The following is a 16,367-nucleotide window of genomic DNA, read 5'->3' on the forward strand; positions in this document are numbered from 1 at the left end:
TTAAGTAATAAAAAAAGGTTTTTTGATCTTAATATTTTGATCAGGAGTGTATGTACTACATATCAACTTTTAACTATTTGATAAACATCGTTCCTGTGTTGCGTTTACAGCCTCTTTACAGCCTCCTTTAACCAAATGCTCCATTAACGACTGACAGCCGCTCTTCTGTGTGAACGCTCCCCTGTTTCAGTGCCCGGAAATCATATAGCTATGTAAATTAAGTGCAGAGCTGCACAAACTCTAACTCCTCCTCGGATTGTGAGTCGACTGAAGCGTGTTCTCAAAGGTGAGCAAGGGATTCGCATGCTTTATGCCCTGACAGTTCTAATTTTTCAAACCTAAAATTTCCCTCTTGTCCAGTTCAATACATCATTTGCCTAGCTAGCTAGCTAAGACTCTTCTGGACTAACGTTACATTAGCTATAGCTAGCTAGCAAGCTAATCAGCCTCTGTCTGTCACTTTCGGTTTGACTGCAGTAATGTGTAAACCTGCTGTAGAGCTGTAGTGTTTCACTATATTCATCAGAAAGGCCAGAGTTTCCTGGCGTGTTCTGATTTCATTCTCAACTTCAGTAAGCTAGTATCAAGTTCAGCACTGGCATTTAACCCTAAGTGCAATCGAGTGATTGATTAGGTCAGTAGCAGCTTCCTTGTATAAAGACTGTGTTTTGACCGCTGTACCAGGTTACAAGTAGGAAAAACCAACATGGCACTTTTAGAAGGTAGTCACAGCACTAAAATTGCAATAAAAAATTTCTTCTCTCCTCACAAGTGCTGTCTGCTTTTTGACATTGCGATATTAATTCTGTGTAGATTCTTTAATTGGTCACTTTTGGGCTAAAATACCTTCTAGACAGGACGCCGTATCTCATGTATCTCTCAACGACTGAATACGGATGTAAATCCATGGCAATAAAAGTTAGTTTCTTTTTAGAGTAAGAGTGTAAAAAATTTTTTTGACATTTGTGCATCGATTCAGAATTATCAACAACAGCATCGAGGTGTATCTAAGATTCTAAATTTCCCCTTACCCCTCATCTTTCAGATTCAAAATATTTGAATCGTTCAGATAATGTATGACTTTCTATGAGACAACAAAAAGTACGTTTGGGCCAATATGGCCAGTACTTTAGTCTTCATAGTACACATAGTCATACCTGGTACAGTTAAATCTGAAATGCCTTGACAGCTGTGCGGTCATGTGATATAAAATATGTATATAAATATCGTTGCTGTCACACAAAAAGATTCCAATTCCAAGTTCGGAGCAATAGTCCATGCGTAATGGTTTCTGAAAAAATCATGTCCAAAAACAGTATAGAATCACTGCAATGGCTGTTTTCACATTTAGGGGATAGTGAGTAGGGCACAGCTTATGTGATTATAAGCACCTAAAAACACATTATATACATACATATTTACATTACTTTGTTTAAAGTGATTAAGCTAAAAGAGTTGTTGGATGTTTTCTCAAAGTGGAAGAGTGGACAGAAGCGCCTGTGGATTTAAACTATTTTAGATCTCGAGTGAGTGTAGTTTTTGTGTTCCCCCATCTCCCCAAAAGCCAATTTTTTATCACTTATTTTCATTTCCTTTCTCCCTACTTTTGAAATCTCTTCAGAAATGGCTCCTGAAAAATGAAGAATGTAAACATACACACGCACATACATATATACAGTCAGGTACATAAGTATCCTGATGGTGACAATTTTTGTAGTCATTTTTGTGCACAAGTTTTTAGTGCATGTGGAAAAAATGGATATTGAAATAACATTGAAATGTTACGATTGTCCTCTTGCTTAGTATTTAAAACAGATGGTATTTAAAACAGACGACACTGTGTCATGAAACTCTCTCAACTCGTTCAAGTTATGGCACAGTATGTCAACAGTGGCACACAGCCTGGGCATTAAAACAAACAGGTAAGCTAGTATCAAGTTCCAAGTCCTGCACTGGAATTTAACCTTGAAATGCAAACGAGTGATTGATTAGGTCAGTAGCAGCTTCCTTGTATAAAGACTGTGTTTTGACCGCTAAACCAGGTTACAAGTAGGAAAAACCAACATGGCACTTTTAGTAGGTACAGCACTAAAATGAAGGTTTGATGCTTCTAGGTATAAGTAGCTCAGACCAGCAGAATACTTGTAGTGTTAAGAAAACTACAGAGGTTGCTGTCTTTGAGGTGCTTAGATGTTTCAGATATGTTTATCATTCTGAATGCTCTGTGACACCACATGCATACTGATCATCCAACTCCCTGGTGTCCCTTCCTGCCTACAAATATACTTCCCCCCCCCCCTGCACATTCATGATTAGAATCTGCAGGTGTTCTGTTGGATTAGTAGTTGGTGACTGTGGAAGGCCCTTGAAGAACACTGAACTCATCGTATGTAATAAATGTTAATGTTAATAAAACCAGGCAACATTTGTATTGTGACATGATGTATTATATGGTGGAAGTGGCCATTAGAAGATACAAAAAGGAAAATAGCAGTGAAAGGAGTGCACAATCCTTAAATAGTCTGTGGCATTTCAGTGATGATTTATTGGTGTTAACAGGCCCAGTGTGTTAGTAAAACCAGTCCAGTCATATAAGGCAGGTTGGGTCCATTGATTTATGTTGCTGACACCCAAATTCTGACCCTACCATTGTGTGTCTCAGCAGAAATTTAAATTCATTAGACCAAGCCATGTTTTTCCAGTCATAAGCTGATACAGCTTTTTGCTTTTGTAGACCATCAAGCTTTGAAGTGTGAATTCTGAAATGCTTTTCTGCTCACCACAATTGTTATGCAGTTATCTGGTCTAGTCATTTTCTGTTAACCTCTCTCATCGAGGCATTTATGTCCACATGTGAATAGTTATATGCACACACTTTTATTGTAGTACTGTGTATTGTTGCAGACTCCAAAGTTTAATTTTATTTAATTTTATTAATATTCTGCTGTCATTGGTTACATTTATATTTAAGGCATTTAGCAGACGCTCTTATCCAGAGCGACTTACAAAAGTGCTTTGCTATTTATCCAAGAAAGACCTTAGCTAGTTAGAATAGACTAATAGTTCAAAGATACCTTTAAGCTTTAGACATTACTAAGCACAAGTCAATAAGGTGAGTATAGTACTCTGCTATTCGTCATTACAAATTCAGGCTTTGGGAAATGTATTGCATTTTATTTAGAGATGTAGTGCTCCATCTTTTTCTGTTCTGATTCCAATACATAAACCTTGTGTATTGGCTGATACTGATCCAATACAGTTGTTGAATTAATATGCCATAATAACCTCACCCTGGGAGAAACTTAAAGCCTCAGGATTGACTTAAACATTACTTCAGTGACTGTAAAACAAAATATGACAAATTAACAGAGATATAAATGAACCAAAATTTACTTTTCACTAAAATTAATAATTGTGCTGGACCTTGTCACAGTGGCACAGTTCATTTTGAAATTAAAATAAAATGTACATACGATGTATGTATCATGTCTGTATGTTACTCTGATCCTTATTTATGAAGCTTATGAAGCTTAGAATACCAGCGGTGGTGGTTAAATGGATCCTTTGGATCGGCCTAATTATCTGATACCCAATCCAGCTAATGTTGTTAGTATAAAGACCAATATCCGATCCTAGTATTGAATCGGTGTGTCCCTAATTTTATACTGCCTTGGCTGGACTAAACAGGTATTTATCAAACTTTTAATTATTGGACTTTTTCATTTCCAGTTGAACAGAACAATTTCCGCTTTAGAGACAATTGAGACTGCGAGACAGCAACTAACATTAGCTCTTTTGTTACAGATTGATTTGGAGCACATAGCTGCTGATTGATCTCTTCACTCAGAAAAGTCCTGCATCCAGTCCAGCATCTGCTAATGAGTTAAACACACAGAGAACCACATCAATGGCTGGGTTTTTGGATAACTTCCGCTGGCCAGAGTGCGAGTGTATTGACTGGGGAGAGAGGAGAAATGCAGTGGCCTCCATTGTGTCTGGCATACTGGTATGTGTATGTGAGTGTCTGTATATTTGATTTCAGCTACAGTACATTCTTAAAAATGATCTGGTTGCTGTTAAATCTATTCTCAGTAAAGATTGTAAACTTTAGCCTTTAATGTTCATTGCAGTTATTGAAACCTGACAAATAAAAGGTGTCCATTTGTATTAAAAACATTTTAAGAAGGTTGAAGACCCCAGACTAGCATACCACACTAGCCTTGGGCGAACATACCACACTAGTCTTGGGCTTGCATAACACATAGTCCTGGGATAGCACACCCTCTAGTCTTGGGCTAGAGCATCAAGTGAATTCTGGGCTAATACACCATGCTAGTTCCTGGATAACCCACCACACAAGTTATTGGCTAGCCCACCACTACCATAATGCTGTGAAAATGTGTTGTTATCTATCATAATAGATTTATTTATTTATTAACATTAATATATTTTTGCTTTCTTTGACTCTCTCAGTTCTTTACAGGCTGGTGGATTATAATAGATGCTGCTGTGTGCTATCCAGATCAGAAAGAGCTGAACCATGCATTTCATACATGTGGTGTCTTCTCTACACTGGCTTTTTTCATGTATGTATTCTCTAAGCATGCTGTTTTCATATTTAGGCCAAAAATATGCACATGCTAAACCCTTTTACACAGATGGGATACAACCATGAATTCTGTTGTGTAATCACTTTTTCATATCCTCCTCAGGCCTTGAGCAAAGGTTGGCCAAAGTTCTGAAAGGGAGTGTGTTCTAAATAATTGAAGGATCTGCAAAACATTATTAACAGATATCCAGTTAGCCTTAGATGAAGAAAAAAAGCAAAAAGTAAAGTATGCCTGAAAACTTACTTTAGAAGTTAAACATCTAGAAGCACATTTGAAAATGGGAAATTGGTTGTTTTCATGTTGGGTGAGTGATTAAGACTACCTCTTTAGATGTGACGTAAAATTTGCTTGCTGGTTCAACAAGGGTTGCTAAGACGTAAGATGTAGGAGCATTGAAAAGTATAATTTCATTTGTATTTCATATACATTGCCATATGTCTCTGTGGACCATGTCAACATCAGAGTATTTGGAAATTCCTAATTCCGTATTGTGAATAGTTTTACCTCCTTAACCTGTTTTGTAACTTACTTGCCCACTCGCATTTTAGTAGAATGATAATTCTCTACAAATAGACGTTATTAGTACTTTTGGTGCTTTAAATCAATGACCTGGTCCAATAAATCCCTTACCAACTTATGAAATACTTATTGTCCCTATTGTCCCTGAATCATTAAAGACTGTGCAATTTGAAGTTTGTTGAACAGCCAACAAAAACAATAGCACAATAGCAAGTTTGTTATTCCTTGGTAAATTTGAAGAAAACCCTTTATCACAAAATAAATCCAAGGAAAGGTTTTTCACCCTCAGTAGATCTTCAGCATAGTATAAACTTGGCTAGGTTTGGGTACTGTCACATATTTCTAAATTTAGTTTGGCACTTAGACTTGCCTCTGCTCTTTTAATTAGTGTTCATGTGGAGAGAGGTTACTTCTCTTGATTATGAAGCATTGCACAAGTCATTGGTTTCACATATGCTATGCTCAATTAAATATCTACAGAAATAGCCCTGATATTATTATTTTTCATTTTTTTTTATCTTTGAACACAATAGCTGTGGGGTTTTTTTCTATCATCTTACAACATGCCTAAGTTTGACACAGGTTTATGTATTCTTATTCATTCATACATTTCCAACTCTTATGTATAAATCACAGAAGATTTACAGAAATGTTCTGCTTTTTGATATACACTTAATTCATGCTTTAGCAGCTTAATTTTCAATTTCAATTCAATTCAGTATGAGATCCAGATTTTTATACATGCATTAAACCGTTGATGCCCCTGATGATGCACCCAATGATGCTCCCACTTCTAAAGGTGGCTTGTTTTTGTGTGCTTGTTTCAGGATTAATGCAGTGTCAAATGCTCACATCCATGGAGATACCTATGGTGAAGGCTGCCTTGGCAGGACAGGTATGAAAACAATACAAGCAGTTATTCATGGAAAGCTTATAAGCGGTACTGTGATACTTGAAAAAAGGTGCCTTAAAACATTTTGCTATGTTTTTATAAAGAATATGAGAAATTGCAAAGGTTTATGAGACTTGCATTTATAAATGCTTAAGAGTTGTAATGTTTAGTCTTTAAAAACACCTTTTTTGGTAACATTTCAGTATAGGTTACAAAGCTAGTAGTTTGGTAAAACCCTGGCTATTACTATTTTATTAATCAAGAACTTTAGAAGCATTTTTCATTTGAGTATTAGTCATTGTATCCATTTTATTCATTTTATTGAAATGAAGGCTATACAGCTAATACTATACCTGACTGATTGGATACAGTGCTTATTGAGCAGCCAGTTAATTAGGCGTTTAATGGTGCTTGATGGTAAACCATCTTGATATAAACATTTAAGATTACTTGTAAGAACAAATTTAAAAAATCTTCAGCTACCCACCAGTGAGGATTATTTTGCTATTAACAAGGTAACTTAAATCATAATAATAAAATGAATAATACATAACATACATAACACTTCAAGAACCCAAAGACACTGACTGATATAATGTAACAGAAAACGAGATAATAGAACATGCAACAACAAAGACAGAAACACAGGGACAGGCAACAGCGGAGGAGACAGAGAAAATATGGGTTTTAAGGTTAGTTTTAAATGCAAAGAGAGAATTAGACTGGTGTACGTATGGGGGGGGGGGTTCCATAGACGAGGAGGAAGTCTAGAAAAGGCTTGATCACCAATGCTTGGACAGAGGATTAACAGATCAGCAGAAAAGAAGAGAATGGGTGGTTTTGTCAGGAAGGTGCATAACCAAAAGATAGGGAGGACAGAAGTTGAGAGGTTTGTAAGTGAGAAGCAATTTGTGATCATGAAGCATGAAGACTACTAGACAGGATTTTAGTGGAGATGATGAACAGGAATAATGTGGTTGTGGCAGCGAGTGTGAATGAGAAGGTAGGCGGTAGAGTTCTGGGCCATGTGAAGCTTGTAAGGAGCTGAGACCAGCAAGCAGAGAATTACAGTAGTCCAAGCAAAAAAGATTTGAGCATGAATGGGAGATTTTGCTGCAGGCGAAGAGCAAATGGTTAAATTTTGGCTGTGTTGCAGAGATGAAAAACGTTTTGACCATGGAACTGGCATTGGGCATTACTACTACATCATAGAGTAAGAAAGACAGAGGCAGTTTTATTGAATGGTGATTTAGAGCTGATAAGCAGGAGTTCAGTCTTGCCACTATTTAATATGAGACAGTTGTGGTTCATCTAGAGTCTAATAGATAAAAATATTCTAATTGTGTGCAGGATACAGTGACAAGCATTGTGAGATAGGGACAAATAATCGGAAGACACCCTTTAATTAAGGGTGGTTGGCAGGGGGTCGAGTGAGCAAGTGGAAGCTGCAGAGACTGCAATTAAATTGGCAAAGAGAATCAATGGGGCTTAAAGCAGAAAGACAGGCAGTGTACAAGGTGAAAGAGAAAGAGAGAAGTACATTAGTTGGGCAGGCCTTTAAAGGGCTATTGATTCTAGCAATTTTTGTTTCAAAGAATGATTGCATAGATCATGGGAGGCAGCTTAATTATTATTTGTGGGTCTGAACAGCTTGGTGACTGTTTTAAAGAGAAGGGTTGAAAGATTGAATCTTTCAGAAGATAACAGGTCTACTATATGTATGAGGTACAGACAGCGGGGCTGAAAACAAAATGAGCCCACAATGCCTATAAAATAAAACTATATATAAAGTGCCATTTACAAATAAAATTTTATATATGTCAACACAATGCTGTTTGTTTTACAAGAATTTACAAAAGAACCCTTTATGTTAAAGAAAAACAAAGTAATGTCAATGAAATAAAAATATATAGTGTAAAATATATGATTTCATACATTTTACCCCCTTTTAAGCGATTTATCTAAATGTGGTATCATGAAACCTGCCTGGAAGGCTCAGTCACTGGTTAATCAGTATTCCTGGCTACAAATACATCATAAAAAAAGGAATAAGGCATATATATATATATATATATATATATCAAAATTACCCAATACCCTCAGGTCTTGTGTAAGAATGCCATTGCTCCATTAGTTACTTTTTAACCAAATGTCAGTCTGAAGAGTGTGTTTGTGTAACAGTGTCCCTTATTCTTCTATATAGGAGCCCGTTTATGGCTCTTTATTGGCTTCATGGTGATGTTTGGGTCTCTCATTGCTGCTATCTGGATCCTTTTTGGGGCATATGTTGTACCAGGTGAGTGTTCTTTTCTGCTTTCTGTTTCCAAAAAGCAACAATAAAGATACAAGTGCTCTCGGGCACTGTTTATTCTAACAGACTGGTGTTAGCTTTGTGTAATGACTAGAGGTGTAGCGGTGCTCAAACCTTGGACCTCATGGCTCGGTATAAGAACTGTACAACGGGGGGGTTAAATTAAAATGTAAATATTAGCATGTTTGATTTGTTTCCACGCGTACCTTCTAACTATACAACAGCGCTGAATCATTTTCACATCGAAAGCTACAAATGTTGCAAACTTGCTGCTTGCGAGTGCGGAACATGCTAGCTGAGGCAAGAAGAAATTTGGGCTGGAGTTCTGGGGGGCTTCGAGCGGATGGAACTCGAAGCCAGACCCCCCTTTGCCAGGTAGTGGTTGAGTAAAATTGAATCATCAGGAGGAGCAGGGGTGATGGTGGGATGCAAGTTTTCGTCACGAGAAGGGAGAGGAGCGGTTTTATAGCGCGTAGTAATGGAGGGGAGGAGTTTGGGCGTGGTCCTTCTCCCAAACTTTCAGTTATTACATAACACCATTTTGCGAGTGCGGACCACGCTAGCTGAGGCAAGGAGGGAGAACTTGAGAAATTTGGGCTGGAGTTCTGGGGGGCTTTGAGCGGATGGAACTCGAAGCCAGACTCCAGAGCGGAGTGTCAGGGTATTGTTGAGGTGGAAGACGTTCTGACTTTGAATTCTTTGAGAAGCAAACCTGGTGGTTGGAGGGAGAATGAAGTAAGCTGGTCATGGATTTTTGAAACTGATGGCATAAGTACTCTTTCAAGGTGGGAATGGGATGAAATGCTATGGGCTGGATGATGTGATATAGGCTGTTTGTTATGGAGAGGTTTGTTTGAGGGGACAGCAGTGTTGCTGTCCTCTCATTTGGAGGTTCCATCTGTGGATTAGGTGGAGTATGGTGCTGGAAAATGGAGACACTGGCATGGGTCAATGTTCTGCGTGAGGCCCTAAGGATCTGGATCTCTGATTATTAAAATGAAAGTGAATCAGTAATAGCATCATTAGCCTGAGACATAAACGGCTCTAAGAACATATGGTGTAGTACTGAATGACCATTGAGAACAGATGAGGGGTGTGAGCAATAGTGTTCTAGATTGGCCTTTATTGATTATATGAATGGCAGCAGAGTTATCTAGGGGGATTAGCATTGCTTTCGGGTCTACTCATGCCCCCAAGAAAGAGTGGTGACGACAGGATAGGGCTCCCAGAGGGCTAAATAAGTGTCAGGAGAGGTGAACAACTGTGCAGGCCGGGGATAGGCGAACCAGCAGCCACCATAGTAACCGTCAAAGCCGTAGAAGGGGCAGCGTGAGCCAAGAGCTGATGACAGTCATAGGAAAAGGCTATCCTAGTTCGGTGGCGAAGCAAGGCAAGCCAAATTGAGCACAAGAGGCAGGGAGCCAGGGCGAAGGAGAGCAAAACACTTTTCGCGTAGTAATGGAGGGGAGGAGTTTGGGCGTGGTCCTTCTCCCAAACTTTCAGTTATTACATAACTCCATTTATCACAGCATGCCATTCAGTATCCAATTTTAGTACTAGGAATGGATCTTGGTACCTGGGCACCCCTCAACTTGTTAGAATTTCAAGCCAACTCAGAAGCCTACAGCATAAGAAGACAGTTTCACCCTCATGGTGTTGGGCACTTCTACTATAACTGAAGTGTTTGTTTGATTTGTTTTGTTTGTTTGATTAGTCTTGAAAAGTGTGGATAAACGGCAGCATTTTCATTTCCGCACTCTTTCTGAGAAAACTGTTTCTAATAGTTTCTATTACTAGTTCTAAGCCTCAGTGAAACGCAGATGACAGCTGACCAGATATTAGTTTTAGAAATGTCTACCAAAGTAATTTTCCTCCATTTGCATTAATTTATGTTTTTGTTTTCAATAAATGTGTTTAAAAATATTTTAATGTCCAGCATATTAGAAATCTATGCTGAGGTGCCTCATTTCCCATTTTTCTTTCTGTCTGTCAGGGAATCCAGTGTATCCTGGATTGTCTGTATTCTTCCAGAATGTTCTTATATTTTTCAGGTAAAAAAAAAAACCATCTCCCCTTCTCTCTCTTACACACACACACACACACACACACACACACACACACACACACACACACTCACACACACATACACAGACTGTGTGTCAGATAATTTGGTTATGTATTGAATTTGGTGAGATCATAAAACATTCTGTAACCTGATTTACTACATTCTTGGAATATTATCACAGTTTTCATTGTATTTTTCTTTTCAGCTTTTTAAGGTACTTTGCCTTTAAGACTGATTTAAATGACCAAGCTGATGATTGTCTGACCTCTATTGTGTCTGGTTCAAAAACCAGTCTGGATTAAACAGAATTTGTTTGCTGTAGTCCGAATAGGCGAGTGTATATAAATGTATTGGTTTTTGTGACCTCAGAAATTTAAAATGGGCTACCTTTGCACCTTTTTTTTTCTATATATGAACTGTATAGACTGGAGTCAACAGCATGTTATGAAATGTTTAGTCTTTTAAAATTGCTTTCCACAACATGTAAACAGTTTTCCCTCAGTTGCTATAACAACAACACCAAATTCCCATTATGTTTTGATCTGTAATTAAACCAGTGGATTACATGTGAATGCAGTGCTATTGTAGGCACTAATGCTTCCTCTCTTTCTCTATGCTACAGCACGCTGATATACAAGTTTGGACGAACTGAAGAATTATGGGGCTAAGCGGGGTTCTCCTGACACTTCCTATAGAAATCTGCACCCCAAATCTTGCACTCTGGATCGGCGGCCATGCCCCCTGTACATCTTCCTTCTTAGAGAACTTCAGACAAACTCATTCCAGACAAAGTGTAAATGCCTTCAAAGGGTTTAAAGTAGGGTTGGAGCACAACTCCTCAGGAAGATAAGTTTCAATGGACAAGGTTAGTAAACACTGCTTTGCACCCTAAGAACACTTGCAGAACACATGCATTTTTGTCCTTATTTTTGACCTCAGGTATCAGTAAACATTGAGCTGGTTTGCCACCCAGTAGAAACTAGGGCCTGACTGATATTGTTTAATCAGTGTTGATTTCAGATGCAGTAATCAGTATTAGAAAAAATATTTATAAAACTACTGTAAAAATATTTTTACAATAGTTTAATTTAATTCTTCTTTTATATATTTTGATGATCCAATTAGTGTAACCATTTGTTGGTGCTATATAGAACTATATTTTTCAGAAACATTCTTCAAAGAAAGATGTAAAGAGAGAGCAGGTAAAAAGTATTTAAATCGAGTAATATATTTGACTGCAAATTTCACATCACTACGAATAAAGACATGAATTTTAGTTTCAGCACCAACCATTTATGAATAGTTTACAAAGGTATGTGCAAATATTACAACCTACCCCAGTGGCTACTTGTAACAGTTGCTATAAATCTGGTAGTGTTGCAAATGCAATTAATTCCAACTTAAATACATAAAAATATCTGATTCAAAATAAATTATATTTATATTTTTTTAATAATGTTAAATATCATATACAAAATGTTGAGAGGATATAAACTCTCAAATTTAGTTTTAACACTTTATTAAATGCTAGCCCCACAGTGAGGCTTTATTGTTAGCCTGACTGGCTCTCACTGATTGTCATTTACAGCTACAAAATAATACTGTTACACACACTAATGGTATATTAGGCTAATATAGATGTAAATTTTTATACTCACAATTAAAAATACATATTTTTCAGGAATATCTGTCCACTTACTGTCAGAATTCTCAGATCACCCTGCCCTAGGAATAGGAGAAAGGAGTTAAAAGCATGTTAAACTTAAAGCGGTTTAACTACATAATGTCTGTTACGTTTTATCCTGTGCTAGTTTGTGCCCCACACTCCCCATTTGATCAGGCAGCTGTGTGTGTTTACGGTTATGGTTTACCATTGCCTTTAAAAACCATTAGTGTGAGGGCAAAATTATATAACAAAAAAACAATGAGAAAGACCAAACAAAATTAGGAACTACTTTAGAAACCAACAAAATTCCTGATAATTCAGGGAAGCTCCGCCTGCAGTGCTAGAATATTATTGTTTAATACTTTGTTCTGCTCATTAAGATTGGTTGGACAGTTTGGTACTAACATTTATTGCTAACACAATTTACTGATAATAGGTGCCCTGTTTTACCCAAAATTTTTAAATGTGTTTATCATAAAGGCTGCCGTTTTGTTATTTTGTGTTTATGTTTGTCATATCGGTCAGACCCTAGTGAAATCAATGCTGAAGTTTTAAGCTCTCAGAATCAAAGGTTAAATTGTTTATTATAGTGTGTCAATAATGTACACATGTGGACAAAATTGTTGGTACTCCTTAGTTAATGAAAGAAAAACCCACAGTGGTCACAGAAATAACTTTTGAGTTTGACAAAAATAATAAAGAAAAATTCTATGAAAATGAACAAATGAAAATCTGACATTGATTTTGAATCATGCTTCAACAGAATTATTTTAAAAAGTAAACTCATTTAACAGGCATGGACAAAAATTATGGTACCCCTGAAAATAATGCGACCAAAGGGACATGTTAAATCAAGGTTTGTCCACTAATTAGCATCACAAGTGTCTACAATCTTGTAATCGGTCAGTGGGCCTATATATAAGGCTACAGGTAGTCACTGTGCTGTTTGGTGACATGGTGTGTTCCACACTCAACATGGACCAGAGGAAGCGAAGGAAAGAGTTGTCTAAGGAGAAAATTATAGACAAGCATGTTAAAGGTAAAGGTTATAAGACCATCTCCAAGCAGCTTGATGTTCCTGTGACTACAGTTGCACATATTATTCAGAAAGTTAAGATTCATGGGACTGTAGCCAACCTCCCTGGATGTGGCCGCAGGAGGAAAATTTATGACAAATCAAAGAGAAGGATAATACGAATGGTAACAAAAGAGCCCAGAAAAACTTCTAAAGAGATTAAAGGTGAACTTCTCAAGCTCGAGGAACATCAGTGTCAGATCCGTCGTTGTTTGAGCCAAAGTGGACTTCATGGGAGACGACCAAGGAGGACACCACTGTTGAAAACAAATCATAAAAAAGCCAGACTGGAATTTGCCAAACTACATGTTGACAAGTCCCCAAGGCTTCTTGGAGAATGTCCTATAGACAGATGAAACAAAAATTGAACTTTTTGCCAAGGCACATCAGCTCTATGTTCACAGATGGAAAAATTAAGCACATCAAGAAAAGAACACTGTCCCTACTGTGCAACACGGAGGAGGCTCTGTTATGTTCTGGGGCTGCTTTGCTGCATCTGGCACAGGGTGTCTTGAATGTGCAGGGTACAATGAAATCTCAAGACTATCAAGGGATTCTAGAGAGAAATGTGCTGCCCAGTGTCAGAAAGCTTGGTCTCAGTCGCAGGTCATGGGTCTTGCAACAGGATAATGACCCAAAACACACAGCTAAAAACACCCAAGAATGGCTAAGAGGGAAACATTGGACTATTCTGAAGTGGCCTTCTATGAGCCCTGACCTAAATCCTATTGAGCATCTTTGGAAGGAGCTGAAGCATGGTTGAAAAGCAATGTCTGCCTTTCATTGGTTAATTTTCATAGCATTTTTATTTATTATTACTTTTGTCAGATTCAAGTTATTTCTGTGACCCTTGTGGGTTTTTTTTTCATTAACTGAGGGGTACCAACAATTTTGTCCATGTGTGTATAGAGATATGTTGACAGAAATGTGAACATATTCTGTTGTGCTATTGCGTATGTAAGCCATTGCAACAAATCTTGTTCTGCTGTAATAGAAGTGTATGAAAGCCATAGTCTCAATAGGGATTCTGCTGTCTAGAATGTTAGTTTGTTTAAGCTGTTTTGCTCAACTATAGTGAATTGTTGAAAATGATTTAAAATTATTTATATATTAGAAATCTTTTAGTCTTAATGAGTATTACTTAACACATAATGGACACGCAGTACAAGCACCTAAGCAAATCTCAGTAGTGTTTTATTTCTGCCTGTAAAAATGGCAAATATATTAGAATAAACACAAATGCAGTATTAAATGTCTTGTTTTTAAAAAGAATTGATCTATTGAGCTTTTTAGAAGCACCAGCATCGCAACTTTAATGAAGCACTGATTAGGTCGATCATATACTGAAGAACAACAAATAATACTGCACTTCCTAAAGAGAGGTTTAAAACAAAAATCACTACCTAAAGGTCCTACTTTTTTTTTTAAACTGTGTTTTAGCAGAGTGCCTCCTGGCCTCCTTGCAATAAATCAATCAAACAAGAACAATTTAAACAGCTCAACTAAAATGTACTCTAATAAGTAGTATAGATGCTTGTCTTGAGGGGGTTGAATAATTCTTTGCAGTGGTCATTTAAAGTGGCATTTTGTGTTGAGTGTTGAGAAAGCGCCCATGTTGAGCTATTTAAATGGTTCTTGTTTGATTGGTTTATTAAAAACAGCTACACATTTGTCAATTTTGCTAATAAACCTAATTTGCAATGGGTGGGAACCCTTTTGATTTCTTTTCATTTTCTTCTGATCAGTTGTTGGAAATTAATCATACTAAGCAGTCACTATAGTTTAAATTCAAGATAGCACCTGTGTCAGTTGATATTATGCAAATAGGGATTTCGGGAGGTTTTTCAAGGAGAAAACCTTTTTCTTTGTGCTTCCAAAGATGAGATATAGATGGGACATATGGGACTGACTTGAAGTATCTTCTAATGTTTTAATTTATAATTGTTTTATTCATCTGTGTGTTCATTTCTCACTGTCAATCTGGCTGTGAGTTCTTCTGTGAATCAGCTGTAGTCCCATTTTATAGAGAATTTTGTTACACATCTGAATTTATTTGTTCTCTTTAACCTTTGGGTTATTTTTTATTGTGTATGAAATAAGGAAGAGTGATAGAATGAGAGAAATGCAGATGGCTGACTAACTGACTGATTGTTCATGTGTTTTAAACATGGTCCAGATTTTTGCTCAAATTCAATACATCAATAGAGCAAAACTGTGAACCATGTAGGGACCAGTTTAAAAACCACTGATCTAAGCAAAGAGTCAGTATGTATTTTACTGAGTCCAGCCTAAAGCCTGTTTTTTCTGGTATAACATTTTTTTGTTTGTTTTAAACTACGATAAAATGTTATAGTCACATAGTTTGTGTTTGTATGAATTGTGAAACAATTTGTTACATGCTTCCATGCTGTATTTGATCTGCCTAAATAAAACTTGAATTTGTCAAATTTCTAGATTAATCTTTTACACCATTCTAGTCTTTTTAGGTGAAAGAAATGCATTTTGTAGTGCTGTTTTATTTATTACAGAAACATGTTCATAAGCGTTTAAATTCATGAAATTATACAATATAATTCACAATCTTATTTAGTTGATAATTCGCCTGTTTTGAGACTGGGAGAACATAAAATGTGTTTAGACGTTTAGGGATCCTGTTAACCATTTCACACCATTTCATTCATAAAAAGATAATTACCAAAGGTTTTGCCACTTTAATGAAATTTGGTATGTTCTGTTATCAATTCATAAACCATAGAAAAAACAGCATCCAAAAAAAAAAACATCTGGATGAGCATACTGCAAATGACATGGCAATTAGCTGAAATTGGTTTAAATGTGTTTTTTTTGTTGTTGTTGTTGTTGTTTTTTGCTGTCACTGGACACAGTTACACACTACACACACTGATTAACCCATATATTTAGAAGCTCATTCTGATCTGTTTGGATGAAGCATCATGACCAACATCACACCTGCAGTTTAGACAAACTTGACAAAATGACCTGTTTAACAGCTGTTTTCATCTTGAAACTGTCCATACTTCTATAAAAGATGTACATCACCCCAAATCCTTACCAGCATACATAGATTGTCCCTTAGGACAATGGGAGTATACAGTGTGTTAAGACTACAGATGGGTTAAACATGCCTTATAATGGAAAACATAGAATAATGAGAATAATGTGAGTTCAGTATGTCATAGACTGTGAACCTCAAACACGTTTTCTTCTC

The 16,367-nt window shown here is 36.9% G+C and overlaps 1 protein-coding gene across 2 annotated transcripts; it reads left to right on the top strand.

The window, feature by feature from the left end:
* The first annotated feature begins 205 nt into the window (after positions 1–205).
* On the top strand, positions 206–15,579 carry LOC140561324 (transmembrane protein 50B). 2 transcript variants are annotated; one of them, XM_072686458.1, is made up of 7 exons: positions 206–286; positions 3,805–4,016; positions 4,474–4,586; positions 5,957–6,024; positions 8,225–8,317; positions 10,326–10,383; positions 11,020–15,579. In XM_072686458.1, the coding sequence occupies exons 2-7, from the start codon at positions 3,975–3,977 to the stop codon at positions 11,063–11,065; spliced, it is 420 nt and encodes a 139-aa protein (XP_072542559.1). In that variant the 5' UTR covers positions 206–286; positions 3,805–3,974; the 3' UTR covers positions 11,066–15,579. The 2 variants fall into 2 exon arrangements, with proteins under 2 accessions (XP_072542559.1, XP_072542558.1); XM_072686457.1 differs by having other exon boundaries at positions 3,805–4,006.
* The last annotated feature ends 788 nt before the right edge of the window (positions 15,580–16,367 follow it).

Source organism: Salminus brasiliensis, chromosome 8 (assembly GCF_030463535.1).
Source record: "Salminus brasiliensis chromosome 8, fSalBra1.hap2, whole genome shotgun sequence".
Classification (NCBI taxonomy): domain Eukaryota; kingdom Metazoa; phylum Chordata; class Actinopteri; order Characiformes; family Bryconidae; genus Salminus; species Salminus brasiliensis.

Excerpts from the sequence above, each read along its gene's own strand:
- LOC140561324 (XM_072686457.1), top strand. The coding sequence starts at position 3,908 with ATGGCTGGGTTTTTGGATAACTTCCGCTGGCCAGAGTGCGAGTGTATT. Across the intron at positions 4,007-4,473 it reads CCATTGTGTCTGGCATACTG|TTCTTTACAGGCTGGTGGAT; the intron begins GTATGTGTATGT and ends TGACTCTCTCAG. Across the intron at positions 8,318-10,325 it reads TGGGGCATATGTTGTACCAG|GGAATCCAGTGTATCCTGGA; the intron begins GTGAGTGTTCTT and ends TCTGTCTGTCAG.